The following is a 21591-nucleotide window of genomic DNA, read 5'->3' on the forward strand; positions in this document are numbered from 1 at the left end:
ATTTGTTGATTTATGAAGTTTAACCTGATAAAAGCAATGAGGATTTTCTCTTATTAATACCTCATCCCTCTTTCCCCATACTTTCTCTCTATATATTTATTTAAATATAGTATTTATAACATGCAAATATGGTTCATTGCAGAAACAGTCCACTTGTTATTTTCTTTCTGGTATAGCCTTTTATTTTTCACGGAGTTCCCAAAAGTCCTTTTCTACTCATGCTGTCTTCCTTTCTTATGTCTTTCACATTTATTTCACTGCTCCATTAAGTCAAGCATTCTCTCCAATTTCCTCACTCACCCAATCTCTACCCTGGAGGCCTATTTTCTGCTCCATCTAGGGGGCTGCTCTCTGGGTCAGTTCTAACAGCCACCATCCTAGGAATCTCCTACAGGCTTTCTCATGACCCAGACTCACTGTTAAAACGATCTCACATCTTCCTTTTTCTAGGTTTACTCCCATGTTGTGTTGGACCACCTAACAGTTTCCTAGAACAGTACATGGGAGGAAAATAGTCTTTGTCCTTACACGTCTGAATACATCCTGACCCTCAAACTTCATTGTGTGATTTGTTTAACCAGGTGCAGAATTCCAAGTTGAAATTATTTTCCTTCAAAATTTTGATGGTGCAGCTCTTTTGCTTATAGTGTTGAAAACACTCTTTCATTCCTTTGTGGTGATGATTTTATTCCTGCTATTTTATAATTTCATTAGAGGCTTGATGCACGAAATTCATGCAAGAGTAGACCTTCCTTTCCCCAGCTGCCTGCACCAGCTTCCCTCTGGCACCTGGGACCCGGGCTTCCCTCCAGCCACCGGCAGGCACCAAGGACCCAGGCTTCCCCTGCAGCCCAGGCTTTGTCCAGAAGGTTGTCCGGAAGGATGTCTGGTCTAATTAGCATATTACGCTTTTATTATTATAGATAAAATGTGCTGTGGCATGGCTCTTTCTTCATCACTTCAAGTACTTGAGGGTCTCTTTCCACTTAAAGATTTCTGCCTGTCAGTTCTAAAAATATTTCCTCTTTTAGTTACTTGCTAATTTCTCCTCAGCCCTGATCAGGGTTCGTGAAGGAGGCAACCAATTGATGTATCTCTCTCACATCGATGTTTCTCTCCCTCCGTCTCTCCCCCTCCACTCTCTTTAAAAATCAGTGGGAAAATATCCTCAGAGGAGGATTAACAACAAAAAAATCTGAACTCTTTTCAAGTTACAAAAAATGTGAAATATTTTTTATGGAGACACATTCTTTTGCATCATTTGATAGATCAGATCTTCCCCCCTTTTCCCTGCCAGCCAGATTTATAAACCTCCCCCTCCCACCAGTCTTTATCACTGTTATTATCTGATAGTTACACTTCATTCTGCTGTAAATATTAAGCAGTAATGTCACCATAAAAGAGAATATAATAAATGTAATCAAGATAAGCAAAGTTAAATATTCTTTACAAAAAATTCAATTTAATTTTATATTCTAATATGGCTTAACACCAACTGTGCTTTCCATGGCAACAGAAAAGATGGAACCTGAAAAAAAGCACTGAATCAATACAATAGGGTGAATATTAAATTTTAACTACAATTTACTGGTGCCCTTGGATCTACTAACAGAAATATTTCTAAGCCTCAATCAATGGTTGGTTTTATTTCAAGTAATAGAACCAAAAAAAATTATGGTTCAATTAAAAAACCCATTTGATGTTAATGAATTACCTTTATAAAATTTGATATATAAAAACTAACAACGAACACTTGCATGCAAAAAGGGCATTTATTATATTTACCTTGAAGTCCATTAAGGATAGAAGTAATTTCTATGGATTTAATATGAGCTGTGTCGGAGTTTTTGGCATCAGTAAGGTCCAGTTTAGATACTATTTCAGGAGATGAATTTGTCTGAAATGGTGGTTTTGACAAGCGCCGAAGTTTACAGTTTTTAGGAGAGTATTTTTCATCTTTGTCTTTTTCTTTGTCTAATTTATTCTAGGTTAAGGGGAAAAAAAGTATCTCATGTTAGCCATAATTTATCATGAGGCATTTATTAGTAACATTGTTAATACTAATTTTAACTCTTAAAATATATTATTAAATAACAAAAATATACGAAAAGCCCCTCAAAACAGCTACAGATGTTTTTTCAATATTATTTAACAAATAATGCAGGATGAGCAAAAAGTTTTTGTCTAATATTTATATTTAAATAGCTGAAATAAATTAGCTATCAGATAGACAATTAAGACTAGCATGCCTCTGGAATACCTGAAACCTATATAATTTTGTTAACCAATGTCACCCCATACTTTCCAACAAAGACCGAGAGTGAAGATGAAAAGTGTTTGATGAGGCCTGAGCTGTAGCTACTCACTTGCTGTACCCAAACTTAAACATGGAGCCAATGTTACAGGGAGAAAAGAATAACCATTTTAGGGGAAAGCTTTCACTATTAGGGGCCACTAGAGTATCATTTAGCAGGAAAGTAAACGGCTTCTCACTTTGAATATGAAAAGTGAACTTCAGAAGAACTATTAAACACCCCAAATACATACACCATTCAAAATACAAAAATGCCATTAACAAGGTAACAACTGTTCTAAAGCTAATGGTCTACTTTCTAAGAAAACATTAGAGAGTGTTAATCTTAGAAGGAGCAATTCGATCATATGTAAAAGTAACATCAACTTCCAGGACAGCGGCATCTCTGGGAACCTGCTCTAAGCCGCTACCTGCAGACAAAGAAGCCTCCTTCCCTCTCGAGTAGTTTGCAGTTAGTAGGTAACCCAGGGCTCCAGGCCCAGTACTCTCGGGCTCCCCAGCTGGAACTCAGAGGGGCAGGAGAGGGCTGACATGGATCAGTAAAATCTGGCTGGTGGCCTTCTCCAAGCTGAAACTGAAAAAAGTCTCACAGATCATTTAGTATAGTTTCCAAAATGTCTTTCCACAAGTGACAATATTATTGTACCCAAATCTAGCTTTTGCTAAATTTGCTATTTCAAGGGAGTATTTCCAACTCTGCTAACACTAATGCACACACACTTAATGCATAATTCTGGGGGGAAAGTTCTTTAATTAAGAATTATGATGTAGAGAAAAATAAGCACTTACCTTTATTTTCTTCCGATGTTTTATCTTTGGCACATTTTTATCAGCAGGTCTTACTATTTTATCTGCTTTAATCCATTCATCATATCTGAAATTAAAGGAAATTGATATAAATAAACAGACATATACCACAGAGATACTTATGGCATATTAAAAAGAAACTCATAAATAGAATCATTTCATTTTAGAACTAGAAACAACCCTGGAGATCATTTAGTTCAACTTCCTGGTTTGATGCATAAAGCTACCAACTGCCCTGACCGGTGTGGCGTTGTCTCATGCACAGAAGGGTTGAAGGTTTGATTCCCAGTTGGGGTACATGCCTGGGTTGCGGGATCGATTCCTGGTAGGGGGTGTGCAGGAGGCAGCCAATCTATATTTCATTCTCACATTAATGTTTCTCTCTCTCTAAAAATTAAGACTGCCTGTTAGTGATTCGACCATACTTCTTAAATTCTGCTATCAATAAATTCCTTATAATTAAAGCATAGGATCTAGACAAGTATCCTACCTGATATTTAACTAAAATACTAATGAAATATTTTCAAGTATATACATGACTTATTTGAAAATATTTCTACTGAGTCATCTAACTAATGAAACAAACATGAAAGACAAGATGCACAAGCAACTCATTGAACTTCCAAAGGTCACTCCCTGGCCTATGGGAGATGGAGGCGCCGCATCAGAGGGCCCTGAACTGATCAACTCTGTGAACTCCAAGACCAAAAGCACAAACAAGGGCAGAGTCACGTGACAAATACGTCATAGGTGCCTATCAGGTGACAGGCTCTGGACTGAGCACTGGGTACTCAGCAGTGAAGGCAGCACAGCTCCTTCCCGCAGGGAGCTTTCAAGTGAGCAGAGAAGGCAACACTAAATGGTAATTACAAAAGGAACAATACAAACCTCTGCACCTTCTGAAAGAAGGTACGTACATATTTGTATTTTTAAAATGTGATGAATTAAAATATTTATAGAAAGCTAGAAGAAATCATTCAGAGACCATAACATAATTGCTCTCATCAGAGAAAAGTCGAGTTCAAAAAAAGAAAGCTTTATAGTTTTTGTTTGGATATGTTGGCAAATCACCTAAGCAATCACTTAGCAATAATAAAAATGGAAAAGAATGTCAGTCAACCAGATAGAAATGGCTTCTGTGCCCAACATCAATTCAGATGTGGTTCTTTTTCAACCCAACTAAACCCATTTAGCACATGTTAATATATACACCCAAAAGACATAATTGTAGAGATTAAGAAAAAGTAATTACACGCAAAATAAAGATATTTCCAAAATAATTTCATAAGCAAAACCAAATTGACATACTACTAAAAACTCATTATCTAAAATGTGCATAGATTATTAAGATAAAATGTAATAACCATTACAGTAAAATATTAGTCATCTGTAGTTTGTTTTCTGTAATGTATATTCATTTAATAATTGCTGAGCAATGCATATTTCATATCTTACTTCCTATAAACAAAAGGTTAAGTTATTTATATCATATAACTAAGCTTTTAAAAACCTCATATCTAAAGTGGAAATTTACACTGTCATTGCAAGGAGATGAAGTTTCCTCCCTTAATTAAGAACCTATGGAACACTGTAAGAGAAAAAGACCAACTCATGATGAAAAGCACTAGTTATAAACTTTACAAGCAATTTTATCAATATTTACCTACTTGATGAATTTTCTATTATAATCTCAATTAACACATTTTTTTTATTTATTGGCTGATTTTAGAGCGAGAGGAAGGGAGAAAGAGAGAAACATCAATTTGTTGTTTCACTTATTTATGCATTTTATATGTGCTCTGACTGGGGATCGAACCTGCAACCTTGGCTTACTGGGATGATGCTCTAACCGAGCTCTCTGGCTATACATATATTTTTAATTTGAGAAAATATCTAAAACAAAATTTATGAAGACTCACTGAACACCATTTTATGCTTTTAGTAATGTACTTAGGAACCAACAAAAATAAAAGTATATTACTGAAAAGCTAAAATTCTAAGCATGTTACTAACACTGCATATTTCTATTTCATTTAATACTGTTAAATCCATACTAAAGACACAGGAATGGTGTTCATCATAATAAAGAAAATAACAACATAATGATAGAAACATAAATATTATAGCATAATTTAAGATTTGACACAACCACCCCAAGAGAATGATACAGTAATGATGTCAATCCATTTTCCTAGAGAATTTAACTCTATAAAATGAAGCAAAGGTATAGGTCTTAGGCAGAGGTAATAAGTAGTGCTAGGAACAATGGAAGAGCATGTTTTATTTATAGACCACTGAAAATGGTTAGCAACTGTGACTCAGATACTGATTTTCTAAAGTATCCCAAAAACTTACTTTACTAATAATGATAAATTTAGGGGTTTCCTATTTGTGTAAATTTAGACAAACGTACTATCTGCCAATCTACAAAGCCACCAAATGAAACGGGTCCAATTTTTATGTTTTACATAAAATATACCTGCTAATCTACAAACTACTAAATGGAAAAGTCCCATTTAATAAATCCTCTTAAGTTGAAAACAGAAAGAAAGCCCATTTGAGTTGTAAAGATAACTGATTCTTTATTTCACACCAAAAAAATGTTTATTTTCACTTGCACTGAAAAACTAGTCAACTCCAAAGTAATTTTTTAAGTTCACCTAATTGCTTTTAAGCTTTGTTTTACATTTCTCTACATGTAGGACTATCTGATACAAAGTATTTTGTATGCTGCCAAAAAATTTTCACAGCCTTTTGACTGCCATGGTACTTTTTCATCTGAATATGGAGAAACTGGAACCTTAATAGAACAGTTGGACAGGTCCCCACAAAATTCAGAGTTGCCATATATAGAAGGATAGAGAAGAATCTGGCTCCAGGTAGAGCCAGGCCACATCTGTCCCAATCCATTAGTCTATATATTCTACAGGTATGGCAATAAACCAATGCTTTTTATTCAGATCTGAATTTCTGCTTTACTCTCATTCTGTTGCCAGGAGGTCCAAAGTAGTTCAATATTCATTCACTAATAATGAATAATGTAGAACAGTATTTTTTAAAAGATATTTTCTTTTTAAGAAAACTTTGCTAGAAAATGTCTCAGATCACACAAAACTCACATAAATAGCCCCACGTGAAATTTCCTAAATTGCCACAGGAATGAATGGCTGCCACTGAAAATAAAACTACTTTCATGAACCTTCATGCATAAATCTTCATTTTCAATTTCACATCAAGTGTGAATTCAGAGATCAAGCTGAATTTCTGAAAATACTGTGAAAACAGCTGTAGAGGTGATGAGGGCTTGTTGCAGTCCTCATTAGATAACTTCAGACAAGAAGGAGCAGCAAAAATCACATGTGATTTCTTTTTCTTTTCTTTTTTTAAAATTGTATTTGAGTCAAACTGACGACACATGCCGGGGAACAAGCTCTCCAATGCTCCCCACAGTGAATTCTTATTCATCAGCAGGACAGACTTTGGTTATTATTGCCGAGAAAGAGGATGCTGTGAAATTGACTATCAGGAAATTAACTGCTTAATCTACTGAAGTACAGTTGTTTTCTCTACGATGCTGCAGTGGGTGGGGATCCACACCTACAGTTCTTCACCGAGATGGTAAGTTTTCTTCTTGTCAACGTTCAGACCACAAAGTGCTTGAGCTGTCAGGAGTAGTGCATCCTTCTCAGCGACACAAGCAAGTCTTGTTGAATAGTTAGTTCTCCTTTTCCTTTCTATATTATTAAACACCTGAATGCCTCCTTCGAATATCGCCCGTTATGCTACCCAACCCATTATCAACTTCAAAGCTAATATACCCAACATTTCCTACCCTCTAAAACCCAAGTGCTCCTCGGATAGGATACTTTCCTTTAGTCAATCTTTTCTTAAGGAAACGGAAAGTTATCTTAACTACAGAATAATTTTATGAATGTTTCAACTCACATACATACTAAGCCTCTTGTTTGAGATAATTAATAGAAAACAATCAGGCCCTGATTATAGTGAAAGTTAGAGAATGTTTAAATTCTATCCATTCATCACAGAATTTAAAGCATTTTGAAAGGCTACTAGGAAAACAGCCTTGTCATATATAAACTAGCAAAAATATATATAAAATGTAAAATAAAATAAAATAAACTAGCAAAATAACCAGAAGGACTGAAAGGAGAGGGCAAAAAGGTGATGTGGCTTTCGTCTATCTTGTGGGCATTATTTAATAATTAATTTTTGTCGACTCAATTTTCTCCTAATTTTAAACTAACATACTCAACATTTACACCTTAGGCAATACTGGAACTCCCTCTACATTCATGTTTAATAAGACCATTTAGTGGGATCAAAATGATTAAATATCAAAGAGTGGGCAAAATATTCCTACAGCCACTGTATCTGAGACTTCAAGCATCTTCCTCTGAACATATCATTCATGCCAGCACCACAGTGAGAAACATCATGCACCATAGAGGCAGCATAAGAACCAACGGACAAAAGAATTAATTACACATGATTTTAAAAGCAGTATCTGGAAAAGCTGGTTTCAGGACAACAACGATGACAGATAAGTCTTAAAATTCAAAACTTTTGTTAATCTTGTGGGTCAGAAATAAAGAACAAGGCCAATGGATCAGATCTGTACTTTTCTCAAAATAAAGAAGGAAATCAGATTAGACTTGTTTCTAGAGTTTCCTACTGCTGCAACCGGACAACACAAAATGTACTTTTAAGGAACAGAGTATTATTTTTAAGAAAAAGATGATTTTTTTAGCGACTTTCCAAACAAATTATAATTTAAATATAAAGCATAAGAACTATATTCCTCCTTGAAGAGACTAGGCACACATGAAACCACCACTTAAAACTTCTATGATTAACTTTCCAAGGGCTACAACCCTATCATGGGCTATATTTCAAAAATAGTATTAAACATTCCCAAATGAAATAAGTTTTTCTTAAAAGATACCTAGATGATCAGATCCCAAAACTGACATAAACTTTGGACAAACTTAAAATACAGAATTTCTTTGGATAAACCAAAGGAAACCTATGATAAGAAAAACACTTCATTTAACCCCACCTGAAACTGAACCTGTTTTGCCTTTCAGCTCCCCAGGTAGGAAAAGGGAGGAAGTGCACTCTAGTTAAGTTAAGCAGACCTGCTTACATTGCAACCATAGTGCTTCCAACATGAAAATACATTTCTGAGGCTTCTGAAAAACACTGTAACACACGCACTGTTAAGGAGGAGATAAGGCCTTCTTGAAATAGCTAAACTTCTTAAGAAATCTCCATTGTAAACGCCCTGCCTACTGAAAGAAATATGACGTCCAAATATGAGGACTTAAGGGGATTACAAAGAGCTTACTACGGCAAGGGAGTTGAAAACGCAAGAGAGCAAGAAGTCTGATCGTTGGCTTGTAGACATCAAGAAGCTCAAATCTCTTTCACATCTTTAAGGATTTTCCTATCATTTCGCCAAGTATTGCTTTGATTAATCCACAAGTAACGTAAACATTAACTGGGCAGACACTAGGATGTCCTCCAAGTTATTACCAACAGGAGGTAGGAAGTCACTACGCGAGCATTCACATACTAAAAACTACATATTTTTTATATAGGGCTATGACCTCAATGAAAATACTAATAAGCCTGTAAGTCATTAATTAAGTTTTAAAATAGGAAATTATTTATAAGTGTTTTCAGGTAGCAATCACTAGCTAAAACTCAAGTTACCTCACATTCCATCCGCAGTAATGGACCAAGTAAAGGACCTCTCCACCTTCGACATCAGAATCTTTAATACTAGCTTCATACATTTTTTGATTTTTCCCTCGTCCATACCGCACTTGGACTTTCATGCCTGGTGGATAGCATTCAAACTCCTCTTCCTCATTGTTGTCATCATCCTCTTCATCTTCTTCCTCCTCCTCCTCCTCCTCCTCTTCTACTTCTTCATCATCTTCCTCTTCCTCTTTATTCGTTTCATCTCTTGAAAGGTTTAAAAAATTGCAGTTAATAAAAGACACTTCATAAGCTTTTCAGTTCCAAACCACATAAACTGATAAAAATTGTGGCTGTGAATGTTCCGGGAACAGCAGGTTCCATGTGTATGAAATTCTCTGATTTTCAATTTAATATTAAAAACTAAAACTGTGTAAGATGACTGTGGTTACAGAAAAGATACATTTAGAGAAAATGAACAATGAAAAATAAGTGCATTAAAAGAAAACTTCCAACAGCCAGAGGGACAGGAGTTGTGCTGCAGAGCAAGAAACTAGTACAGTCGACTGTTACAATTGTCTCAGGTTTTATTATGAAAGTGTTTTACATCTTGGTTGACAAAAACAAAAATCATTACACCTCATAGCCATTTTCTGACTAAAATTATTTTTTATTCAAATATTTCCAGCCTCAGGATATTTAAAACAAAAACTTTTACTAGCCAATGGCTAGTCTTAATAACTTTAAAAAGTGCTCCAACTAAAATCAAATGTTATGTGATATACTAAAATGTTATTTTACCTTTCACAAGTATATTCTACCAACTTCACATTAATATTCCATCAAGGCTTTTTTCTTTTTTATTCTTCTAAACTTCAAAATTTCTGCTCTCTTTACCATATTCACTGAAAATCTTTCTCTACCAACTCGCTCAACTTTAAAGTTCCAAATGAAACTAAAAGTTACACCATTCAGAAGCAGCACTGCAGCCATTCTGATCTTCTCAGTATCCTGTACCTTGTAAAGCTGAGTATTCATATTCATGTTATATTAGCCACAAATCGGTATTAAACAAGTTGGAGAGAATCTCAAATCATAAATCTTTCCAAGCACTAGATTAAAAAAAATCAATGCTTTAGTATAAAATTTGACATTTAGTTAAGTCTTTATCTGCTCTGCAGTTTGTCTAAATGTATTACAAGAGATTCCTCTCAAAAATGAATCCATCACTTTATAGCTGACAATGAATAAACATAAAACAGAAGCAAAAGACAGCTGAGCATTAAACTTCAAAGTTAATAGAAATATTTATACAAAAATCCAACTTCCACTGATAATTTTTAATATTCTTATATGCAATCTTTTTAGCAATAACATATTTTACCATTCCTAATTATACAGGCAACAAAAATAATATAGAAATAGAGACAAAAGCAGCCCTATAACCCTCTTTATTTTATTTCTTTCCTTCTATACAGTGAGGGATGAAGGGAAGCACAATATACTTGTGAAATTAAGTCTGGGTCCATGAAAGCGTCAAATGTGTCAAATTTCTCTGAAATAAATCACCAATAAGCCTGTAAGGATTCTGAAGAATTATTCCTCTTTTAAAGACTCGTCTACAGCCAAATGAGTGAAGGCCTGGGAAGAGTGGGTGGGGGTGGAGGGGATCAATGGGAAAAACAAACAAAGGGGACATCTGCAATACTTTCAATAAATAAATAAATAAATAAATAACAGCCAAAGGAATATATACTTAAAATCTAAAGGAAACCTACTGTAATCTAAGATAAAAAATATGAACTCTATTATTGAAAATACATTAACAGCTTTAAAATTAAAGATTAGTAAGGCTAAAATATTTAAGAAATTATCAGAAAAGGTGTTATGGATAATAAGCTATTATTAACAAACTTAAATGTTTTATCTGTATAATATATACTATATACATATATAAAATTAAAAGTTAAAATATCAGGGAAAAAAGGAAATGTATTGTGCTGGCCACAACAAAACAAGAGATTTATCATGCACCTCAGAATCATGATGTAAAAGTAGAAAGACAGACTAAAAAGTCTAAACTTTTTAAAAAATGAAAACAATTCTAACATTATCTTACATCATGTAATACGCTCCGCACAACTGATAAATGCCAAGAATTGCAAGCACAAGCCTACATTAAGTGGTAGCCAGAGTAATCTTTCTTTAATCTGAAATAAAAACCCAATCCGCTGTACTAACAAAACAATAAAAAAATATAAAAATTTCACATTTAATAGCAACTTCAGACACAAATCTACAGACACAAATCAAATAAAAGTCATGAAAATAACATACTGATGTATAAATAATCAGACAACACAATTACTGGCTTGAATCAGCCATAGAAAATGCTTCTACTTTTCTGAGAATTCAGTAGCAAAATCAGAGGTAAGTGCACTAAATCAGACACAACACAGAATGCCAAGAAAGATAGCCTTTAAATGTACACACACACACTAAGGATTTTTCATCTGAATTCACAAAGAAATATCAAATTTTCCCAGTTTGATGTGACACTCCTTACAATGAAACAAATTAACAGAAAAAAGCTACAACTTATCAATACCTATTATGGACCAGACACTGGAATACGGAGGCAGGCTATTGAAAATTCTTGGTCATAGCTAATTACTTAGCAGAAGTTATATATTAGAGGAATACTTAAATATTAATTCTTTATAATTGTAAAATTTTCTATTGCACTGATCTAATAAAATTCAGAAATCACTTTTGGACATTTCTCACACATAATGCTTCTAAAAAATATCTATCAAACTAGAGCAGTCACACCAGGATAATTTCAGTTTGTGGTATGACGTATATATCTCTGTAGTAAGTAAGAAAGCCATCTAGTTGAAGAATTAAATGAATTAATAAAACCCTACAAAATACAGATTATACTAATAATAATGTTTTTAAAGTACTAATTTGAAAAATAAAGATAATTACTAGTAACAAAGAGAAAATAAAGGCTTATCAGAGTGCCTTCGACACAGTAGATGCTCCAGAAATAGCTGCAGATTTAAGTGTCAGATTTTTAGGCATAAAGCTGAATCCTTACTAAGTTCTTTCTTAATAGTTCAAATAGTCTCCAGTAGCAGCATGTATAATTTCAAATAAACATTTACATACAGAGAACTACAACCAAATATAATGAACAAACACACTATATTCATCTAAATCCAGTGTTGTTGTTTTTTTCCTTTAAAGTTTATCTGCATGCTGAGGCCAAATTCGCAAAATAACACTAAAATGATCAAGAGATTTTAGGCAAAAAGCTGGATACTAAGTTTGTTAACAGTTGCAATAGCAGTGAGGAATACCGGAAATATCTATTTGTACACACAGATACGTAACAAAGATAAATACCTTTTACTATATGATTAAAAAACACTGGTTGTACTTATTTAAATGGGCCACTAGCAATGAGGAATGTTTAGCGTTTTTAAACCTCAGAAATAAGATTAGACACCAAAGATCACCTATAAAATCCAGGGGTCCGCTGGCAGTGTACAAATTACATTGCTAAATAATTCATCATTCCAAATTAAGCAAAACAAGTAAATGCTACTTGCACATAAAACACAGCATAACAATTTCGGCCTTTTAAAAATTAAGTATTAGCACTTTTCCATTCTTATTTTTTGCTTAAGAAATGAATACAACTGTCAAAATCTACAGCCAACATACCACCTATAAAACACTAGAGAAAATCATTTTCCCAAATTTGTATTATCTGGTTATTTAGCAGAGCCTAATGTAGTAAGAAGTACTTTTCTCTAGCTGAAAATTTTATAAATTTCCATGATGAGAGCAAAGAGAATGAATCAAAAACATGACCTTTTGCTACATTTGCATTAGTAGGGTCTCTGAAGTAGGCAAACGCTATTTATGTAATAAATGCAAATCAGCCAATTATTCTATATTTTGTCAATCAAATTTCGATTCATACATACACGCACATACAAAGAGAAAATTACAAGAATTCATTCAGCCAAAATGCATCTTAACCAAAAACAGAGTTCTTACCCAGATTTTGCTTTTTCTTCTTCAGCTTCTACCTTTATGCTGAGGGATTCATCTAACCCAGTTGTCTCATCATTTTTGTCGATCAGATTTTCATTTTCTTCTGTCTTTTTCAGGTTAACTTCTTTTTCCTGATCACTTTGTGTAGATATAGATTCTAATAAATTCTTTTTACTTCCCTAGAAAAAGATCAGAGCAACTAAACCAACAAAAGTAAATACTACCAACTTAATTCCATGATCTAATTAAAAAAGGTACAACCAATGATAATATTGAGAAAGTTATTAGTTACTTTAAGAAACTCCTGCCATTCTTCAAATACTAGGCAAAAATATTGAACAGCTATTGTAAACACCCAAATAGCACTTACTGAAGAAAATGCACAATCTATCTAAGTATAAAATTATACAATAAATTAACAAATCTTTAGAGTATACAGAAAAGGTACCAAAGGTGGAAAAGGACAGTATCTGATTTACCAGAGAGGGTTTAATATTTTCTTTTCTTTCAACATCATCTTCACTAGGGTTTTCTTCTTTTATTATTATCTTCTCCTCCTCTTCAATCTTTATTTCTTTCATTTCTGGTTCACTTTCTTCCTTAACTTTTATTTCTTTTACACTGTCACACTCCTTACATGGCTTGTTAGCAACTTTCTCTGGCAGTGCCATCTGAAATTCAATATTGGCCGACCTACAGTACTCCTCAAAACCATATAAGTATCTAGAAACATGAAGAGAAATTACATTTGGGGAAAATTTTGAAATATTACTGTAGAGTTGTGGTGATTTAAATTTGTTCATTTCTCTTGTTTTTCAGATATGGAGCCTTAACATTCTCATTTATTCTAGTTCAGTTCTTCCCAATCTTTTTAACCCAAATAGAAACATTTTTCAAAGAAAGTCTCAATTAAAAAAACTATGCTAAAAGTGAGAAGACGATCATAATCTTAAATATACTAACTGTAACAACAGTAGCTTTTACAAGTTCCAGTGACAGCCTGTTTGTTGAGCACTTCTTTGTAAGCGAGGCTTTGGACCTCTAAGTACATGTAAAGTCTCATTTAATCCTCAGAGTAATCCTACGAGGCAAACAGTACTATCTCATTCTACAGATGAGGACACTGAGGCTGAGGAGAACAAAGGCATGGTCCAAGGGCACCGATCGCTAGTAACTGGCAGGACCAGGAATCAAACTTGTGCATACCTAACTTTTAAAACTTTAGCATTTTAACCTAACACAGTACTTGCAAAATTAACTTGGCCACAAAAACTTCTTCACAGATGATCTCATAGATCTAGTATTCATAGAATACACTCTAGAAAATGTTATATTATAGAGTGATTACTCCAGCGAAAATTTCTGATTTCTTCTTAGAGCCTCAGTTATGGGATACATCCCACCCTGCTTTCTAGATAAAATACTGAATGTAGCTGTAGCAAGTACGCCGACTTACTTTTTATAAGCACATTTCACATTGTATCCTGCAGCTGAATTTAAGACAGGAATCCCAAGGTCCTGGTAGACTTGCTTCCAGATAGCTCCACTTTCAATCTAAGGGAAAAAGTGAAATGAAAACTTCCAAATTAAAGGTAGGAATTTAAAAATATTTTTATAAACGTAGTATATACAAATATGTTTCTATTTATTGGTTTTAGTCTCAAATGGATGAAAAATATCAATCTCAATAAATACTAAATAAAAAATTGATTCACAACATTTTAAAATAAGTTTTAGTATTCTAACAAATCTCAGAGAATTCACAAATGTTGAAATATTATACTACTTCATTTTAAATGAACCCTGCTTTAGTAAATAAGAAAATGTCCAAATTCCTAATCAAAATTTATAATGAAGAAACCAAGATAGAAATTTTAAAATGAAGTATCATGTCCCATAAAACTTACAAGCTAATAAATCAAAGCAGTTCTATGGAATTTACTAAAGCATTTGATTCTACAGAAAAAATTTTCAGTCTTAATTAGATGAGCACCATTCATCATGGCAATCTTAAGATAATTTCTTCTAGTTCAAAAAAAGGTTTTCTGCATGTTTATATAACCACATATATGAATGATATGTTTTATATATATCAGGCACAATGGATGAGATTACAGACATAAAGAAGATTAACACAGATCCATGCTCCCAAGTATGTTAGTTAGTGGGAGACATAAGCAAGAATTTCCATCGATATGGTTATGCTGTGACTTCAGACATAACTAGGTGGTTTATGAAAGTTTGACAAACTTAAAGCTCATTTTAAAAAATATTTAATTAAATTTAAATTTGTTCTGAGGAAGCCAGCTCTGTTCCTAACCTGTCATTTCCATTTTTTATTAATTGGAATAAATAATTTAGATAGAAAACATGTATAAAAAACATGCTTCACTTTTGATTGTAATACTTGTAATACTTACATTATCAAATCCTCCAAGTTTGTGTACAAGTCTGAATAACTTAAAGAGATTCAAATTTCTATATCCAAGTACAGGTCGTTTGTTAATAGGTGTGCCTATTAAGGAAAACACAAAATATATTAAAATCGCACTGCATTTTTGTATTTAAAATTTCCAAAGATTCAAATACAGTGCGAAGGGTGTGTGCGTACACGCACACAGAAAGTGGGACAAAAGTAGCTTTACAGTTGTGAGTATAAACAGTTTATTCTTATGTGATTATTTATTAATTTATTGCACTTTCCATACGAACAACTGTAAACCTATTTTTGTCCTACCCTGCATATATGGGGGGGAAATGCTGTTCATTAAAAACATGTCCTGTTGCCCTAGCTGGTTTGGCTCAGTGGATAGAGCGTCAGCCTACAGACTGAAAGGTCCCAGGTTTGATTCCAATCAAGAGCAAATACCCAGGTTGCAGGCTCGATCCCCAGTAGGGGGCGTGCAGGAGGCAGCCAATCAATGATTCTCATCATTGATGTTTCTCTCTCTCTCTCTCTCCTTTGCTCTCTAAAATCAATAAAAAACAAAAAACAAAAAACATGTCTTCTACTTAAGCCCATTTCATTAAAAATTTTCCCCTCTTACCAGGTTGTTGAAACCTTATATGATTTCATTCCACTTTTATTCCCCTTATGAGTTAAAGAATAAATACCAAAGAAAGCACAATAATAATTTTAAAAATCAGGGAAACAAGGTTTGGTAAAACTGTTGAAATGATGGGCAACTGCTTAACATTGAGAGTTATCTTTATGATAACTTCTTTGCATTTTAAAGATTAATTTTTTCTTTATTGATGAGAGAGAAACATTGATTTGTTGCTCCACTTACTTATGCATTCATTGGTTGATTCTTGTATGTGCCCTGACACGGGACTGAACCTATAACCTTGGCAGATAGGACAACACTCGAACCAACTGAGCTACCCAGCCAGGGCTTACTTTCTTTGCATTTTACTAAATTACTACTTCTCTAAATGACTCTAGATCAGCGGTTCTCAACCTTCTGGCCCTTTAAATACAGTTCCTCATGTGGTGACCCAACCATAAAATGATTTTCGTTGCTACTTCATCACTGTAATGTTGCTACTGTTATGAATCGTCATGTAAATATCTGATATGCAGGATGGTCTGAGGCGACCCCTGTGAAAGGGTTGTTCGACCGCCAAAGGGGTCGAGACCCACAGGTTGAGAACCGCTGCTCTAGAATAAAGCTATAATTTTCTTTCATTCTAATACGGAAAATGTAGGGCAAGGACACAAACTATCATGCCTTTAGAAAATGGTAGAGGAAATAAAAGAACAAAGCTACACAACCTATGGCCCTTTCGAAAAAATATGACTGGCATAATCATATTTTATCACTGTTCTAATATTAGACTTTATTCATCACTTTTTATTTGTTACATAAAAGCCTAAGAAACAGCCTACCTTCTTAGGCCAAGCCTCCAATTACACAAAGAAATAACACAGGAACCAAGGACAATGTATATTCTATAAAGAGATAACTACATTATAGTAGCCACTATCATTTATGAAAGCAAAAGACAAACAGCCAGCTTCTACTCATCAGCAAGCAAACAGGGATTTAAAAATAATTACAGAGTAAAGTGGCATTTCCAAATCCTATTCAATCATGTCCTTCTCCTTAAGCTAGAGAGCTTTCTGCTTCTCCCGCCTTTCCCTTGCTCGCATCTTCCCGGGAAAGGAGAAACTACACTCTGAGCAGATGAGCAAGAAGGTAACAGTCCAATAGTTCCTGGAGAACTGGGTAACCACCAAAGGTCAGCACCTGTTCCTCTTTCCCCCGACCCCTGCATTTACGTAACAACACGAGGCAGGTTCAATGAGGTAAGCCAAGGTTCACCTTGGAATACTGTCACACTTCTTTACTTCTGGCTCTCTGTGTCTGACTTCATTCTCTTAGTTGTGAGGCTGAGCCTTTATAAAAAGACTTAGGGTCCGTCTTAGAGTGTAGTCACATGGTGCGCGCACACACACACGTATGTCAAACAGTGGTTCTGGAGAACGAGGCCTTTTCCTAGTGGCATCTATGTAGGTGCGATTACAATGTTGCTACTATGATTCCCACTCTGCTACTGCTCCCTAGCGTCAGAGTTCTTTGGTGTAAGAGTGCTGATGGGAGCGAAGGAACGACAGAACAGGACACAGGCATTTCTGGGCCCACGGCCATGTATCTATCAAAACTCTGTCAAATTCCTCATTCCACTTTCCATGGGACAGACACTATGCTAGGTGCTGGTGATATTGGCAACCAAAAAGATAGCCATGATTACCAGGAATAGGAAGCTTAATGAACAGAATTATTATTTTTAAAATATTAACTATATATCGGATACCTACAACATTAATTAAAAAAAAAACACACTCACCTCTATCCTCCATGAATTTGTACAGCTGCTGAAGAAAGTTTTCTCTTTCTTCTGGAAATGGTTCTATTTCTTCCTGTTTTAGTCACAGAAGAATAGAATATTATTTTGCTCAGTTAAGCATTGAATAAAACAAGCAGATTTCCTACCAACAGCAAAGACTAATACTCACTAAAATATTTCAAAGGCTTTTTATCAAATACAAATTATTTCTTAATACTAAGCTGTTCAAACCCAGAAAATTCTAGACATTTTGTGCTTTACAGAGGAATATGTCCTAAAAGGTATTTCCAAAGTGACAATCCCAACCGTAAATTCTCATATAAGAAAAGAGACTACAAAGACGGTTCACCAACTTTCGGTTTATCCCGTGTAAGAGATCAATTCTTTAAATCAGGGTCACAGGCTCAAGAAGACCTACTCTCACTTCTATGAAATTGGGTCAGGGTTTAATTTAACATCAAAAGTGACTCGATTATTGCTCCTCATAGAGCTGTACAAGTGTGGGTCCCAGTAGCTGTAACTACCAGTGTCCATCATTACACACAGCCCCACTGTGGAGTACTGCAAGCGTGTTAAATCGGTAAAGTGGGGAACAAACTTGATCTACAATACCTGAAGATTCAGACTTAGGGAAATCTTCAAGTAATAAAATAGTTCCCCGATTTATCAATTACAAGGGAGGGACTAGCTTCTTGCTGCTGTGGCCAGGGGCTGTGGCAGTGGGGAGCTGGTCCTGAAGCAACCTGCAAGGAGCAGGGTAGTAGGTGAGAGGGAGGAACTCATCAATTCAGTGACTATCATCCATTCACAAACTCTTTATGAGCACCAGTCGGTGGACGCACTAGGTCAGGTGCTGAATCAATGAAAGAAAAATAAGCAATGACTACGAGTAACTGCAGAGCAGGTGGTCCGAACTATACACCAAGGCTACAGTTACTCTGGCTGAGGCCAATGTATCTCTCATAGTAAAGGTGGGAGCATACTTCTCTATTGATAGTCTAAATAAATCTCTTTAAAACTGTGTCTAATGCCATTGTTTAAATGAGATGTTACCCCTTTATATTAAATGCTAGCAGAGCAGAGGAAGGCCAGTTAAAAACAAAAACTTATGTGGATAAATTACTAGGCTTGCTAGCTGGGCACAGGAGAATAAATGACAATTATTAACTTGTTTAGGATAAATCTGTATTTCTCAATTTAAAGACGGTCCATATATGCTGTGTTTCGGTAAAGTAGTCAGATATAAGTCTAAGGAAATCTATTTTCTAGATATCACCTAATGTTCCCATGGTACAATATTTGACTTTCATAACCTGCCAAATTAATTCCTGTTGCAAAATTTTTAAATCAAGTTTATATATGACACAAAAAAATGTTTAAACTGGAAACCAGATTTGCTTTCACAAAAACACAAATCCAAGCACCAACCGTTTGGTAATTAACATTTACTGATCATCTGTTACGTGTTACACACTGTGTCAGACACTGTGAATATAATAAGTACAAGGAAGACAAGGTCCCTACCCTTGAGAACCTTATAGATTAGTAGGGGAATTAAGAAACACACATAAACCAATGTACTTATGTACACTGACAAAATATGTACATGGACGATATAGACTAGCAAACAGAGTGATTAACTTTCCTGAGGTGAGAAAGGTGATGGTTTACAGAAGGTTTCCCCTTACAAGGTGACATATGTCGGGTTTGAAAACTGAACAGGATGGTGCCAGGCTGATTGGGGGAGGGAAGAGGAGGGAAGGGCACTGTCGGGTAGAGTATGTGCAAAGGTGAGTAGTAGAAGGTATATAATTTGATATTGCTATAGCATAAAGTTCCAAGTTGGGGGTGGGGGGAAAGAGAGCATACCAAGAAAAGTAATGAAAAAAAGAAGGCAGGGGTTGGATTATAAAGGAGGACCTATAAGTGAAGCTTGATTTTTAGAGCGATAAGAAGCTACTGAAAAGGTTTTAACAAGGGACTAATTACTCATTTAGCATTTTAACACTACAGTGTCAGGTGAATTTCCCGCCAAAATATAAGATGGCGCGGGCAATTATTTAGGTTTCCCGCGCAAAATCAGGGATTTTTATGATACCTATTACCCCAATGGGTATGAAACGGTTCGCATACGCAGGTAGGTATCTTTGTGAACGGCAAACAAATATTTGGTAATACGCAGTTACAATCGGCCCGAGTTTACACGTTTCCCGCACTCCACCGCAAATCTATATGAACCGAGTTAAGACGGCTCCCGCGGAGTATGCGCAATTCACGCGAGCCGACTTAACTCGTTTCCCGAACTCCAAGTGTTAAATAGAACGCAGTGGGAGAGAAGACTGAAACCAGGGACAGGTTTACACCGCACATTGTCACTATAGATTATCATATCACAAAACAACCCTGCGCCAATAACAGTTATGTGGCAGAATTTCATAACTTACCTAAAATATTACATATTGACATGAATTTAGTTTCCTGAAAACATTAAATACAATTCATTTCACGATCATATATACTAGCCTTCGCTACCTGTACCTCTCACCCAATAACTTTTATAAAGTCGCTCAACAAACCATGAAAGAGTACCGTGGTTCAATGTCACTAGTGATATCATGGACATCTTGGTACTTGTCGCTGCTAGACCTAAAGTACTAGCTACAACAAAATCTAAAACTTCAGCTTCTTTATCTATATGAATTCAGATGTCTTATTATGATCTTATCAGAACTACACATCCACTTATGTTAGATAAAATCATTTAAGATTCTCATTAACCTTTACTTTTTTACTTAGTCTTTTAATACTAGGTGGAATATGTATTTTGTACTTTTCTAGGTATTTCAATAAAATACACAGATGTAAACACTGTATGAGGTGACAGCTATCTACACGACAGTGAAAAGCATGTGAAAGTTTTGCTATGTTAGATGGGTATTTCCTTAATCATCGGTTAAACCGAAAGCACAGTAAAATTAGGAAACATTTCTGAGTTATTGGGATATCTATAGTTAGTTTTATTTTCACAAGACCCTATTTCTATTTTAAGGCAAGCAAGCAAACTACTTGATTACGATGAGTATCACAAATACAATTTCATTATGAAATATTTCTAAGACTAAAAGTATTCAAGTAATTAATGACTTATGCGCCAAATTCTAACTCGAAAACCCAACTGTAATTTTAATGTAAAGGCCTCAGCTGTTTCACTTACCTCCTCCTCACTGCTGTTATCCTCCTTTTCTTTCTCATCCTCCTCCTCCTCCTCCTCCTCCTCTGCCTCACTGCTGGAGCTGTCTTCTTTCAATTCCGTCTTCCAGTTAGCAGGAATAGTTCTACTTCTGTGAAACTCTAGTGCCTGATCAAAGGCTGGAAAGAGACCATAAACTAGTGAACTGGAGAAAGAAGACAACTGACTTGTCTACAGATAGTAAACAAATAAAGAAATGAAGACCACTGTGTAAATACTGCTGACAGTTATGAGTGCCTGCTGTGTGCCAGGCACTGAGCTGACCACTTTCCTGTGTAGCTGCTCATTTAATCCTCTCAGTCTTAAGCATCAGGCAGCCATTTTCATACATGACAAAACTGCTACTATGGAAGGAGACCTAGGTCCTAACAAATACAAAAGAGCAGTTTTCTTCTTTTAAATAAAAATTAAGCATGTCTAATAAAAACATACTTAAGTTAGGCAAATCTTTAATCGTTTACCCAACAAATGACAATTACATAGAATCACATGCGAGCCAGAACCCTTGTAATGAACATACAATACCTGAAAATATAAATATTTTCTCTAGATCGCTAAAACTTGAATTATATTAACAATT

The 21591-nt window shown here is 35.0% G+C and overlaps 1 protein-coding gene across 6 annotated transcripts in view; it reads right to left on the reverse strand.

The window, feature by feature from the left end:
• The window catches only part of ARID4B (AT-rich interaction domain 4B), a 59095-nt gene that overhangs the window by 12287 nt on the left and 25217 nt on the right, over nucleotides 1-21591 (reverse strand). For 4 of the 6 annotated variants that reach the window (XR_011469346.1, XR_011469347.1, XM_070401343.1 and 1 more), the window contains exons 11-19: nucleotides 20976-21130; nucleotides 17762-17834; nucleotides 15331-15425; nucleotides 14367-14464; nucleotides 13390-13633; nucleotides 12914-13089; nucleotides 8855-9109; nucleotides 3104-3188; nucleotides 1786-1984 (exon numbers count right to left, since the gene is read on the reverse strand). Coding sequence is in view for 4 of the 6 variants with exons in the window: in XM_070401343.1 (XP_070257444.1) it covers nucleotides 1786-1984; nucleotides 3104-3188; nucleotides 8855-9109; nucleotides 12914-13089; nucleotides 13390-13633; nucleotides 14367-14464; nucleotides 15331-15425; nucleotides 17762-17834; nucleotides 20976-21130 (1380 nt within the window). In the remaining 2 variants the exon portion in view is untranslated. The remainder of the gene's footprint in view (nucleotides 1-1785; nucleotides 1985-3103; nucleotides 3189-8854; nucleotides 9110-12913; nucleotides 13090-13389; nucleotides 13634-14366; nucleotides 14465-15330; nucleotides 15426-17761; nucleotides 17835-20975; nucleotides 21131-21591) is intronic. The other 2 variants (XM_070401345.1, XM_070401346.1) reach the window with 2 other exon arrangements.

This window comes from Myotis yumanensis, unplaced genomic scaffold (assembly GCF_028538775.1).
Source record: "Myotis yumanensis isolate MYYU_CA2020_CCGP unplaced genomic scaffold, mMyoYum1.0.hap1 SCAF_22, whole genome shotgun sequence".
NCBI classification, from domain to species: Eukaryota; Metazoa; Chordata; class Mammalia; order Chiroptera; family Vespertilionidae; genus Myotis; species Myotis yumanensis.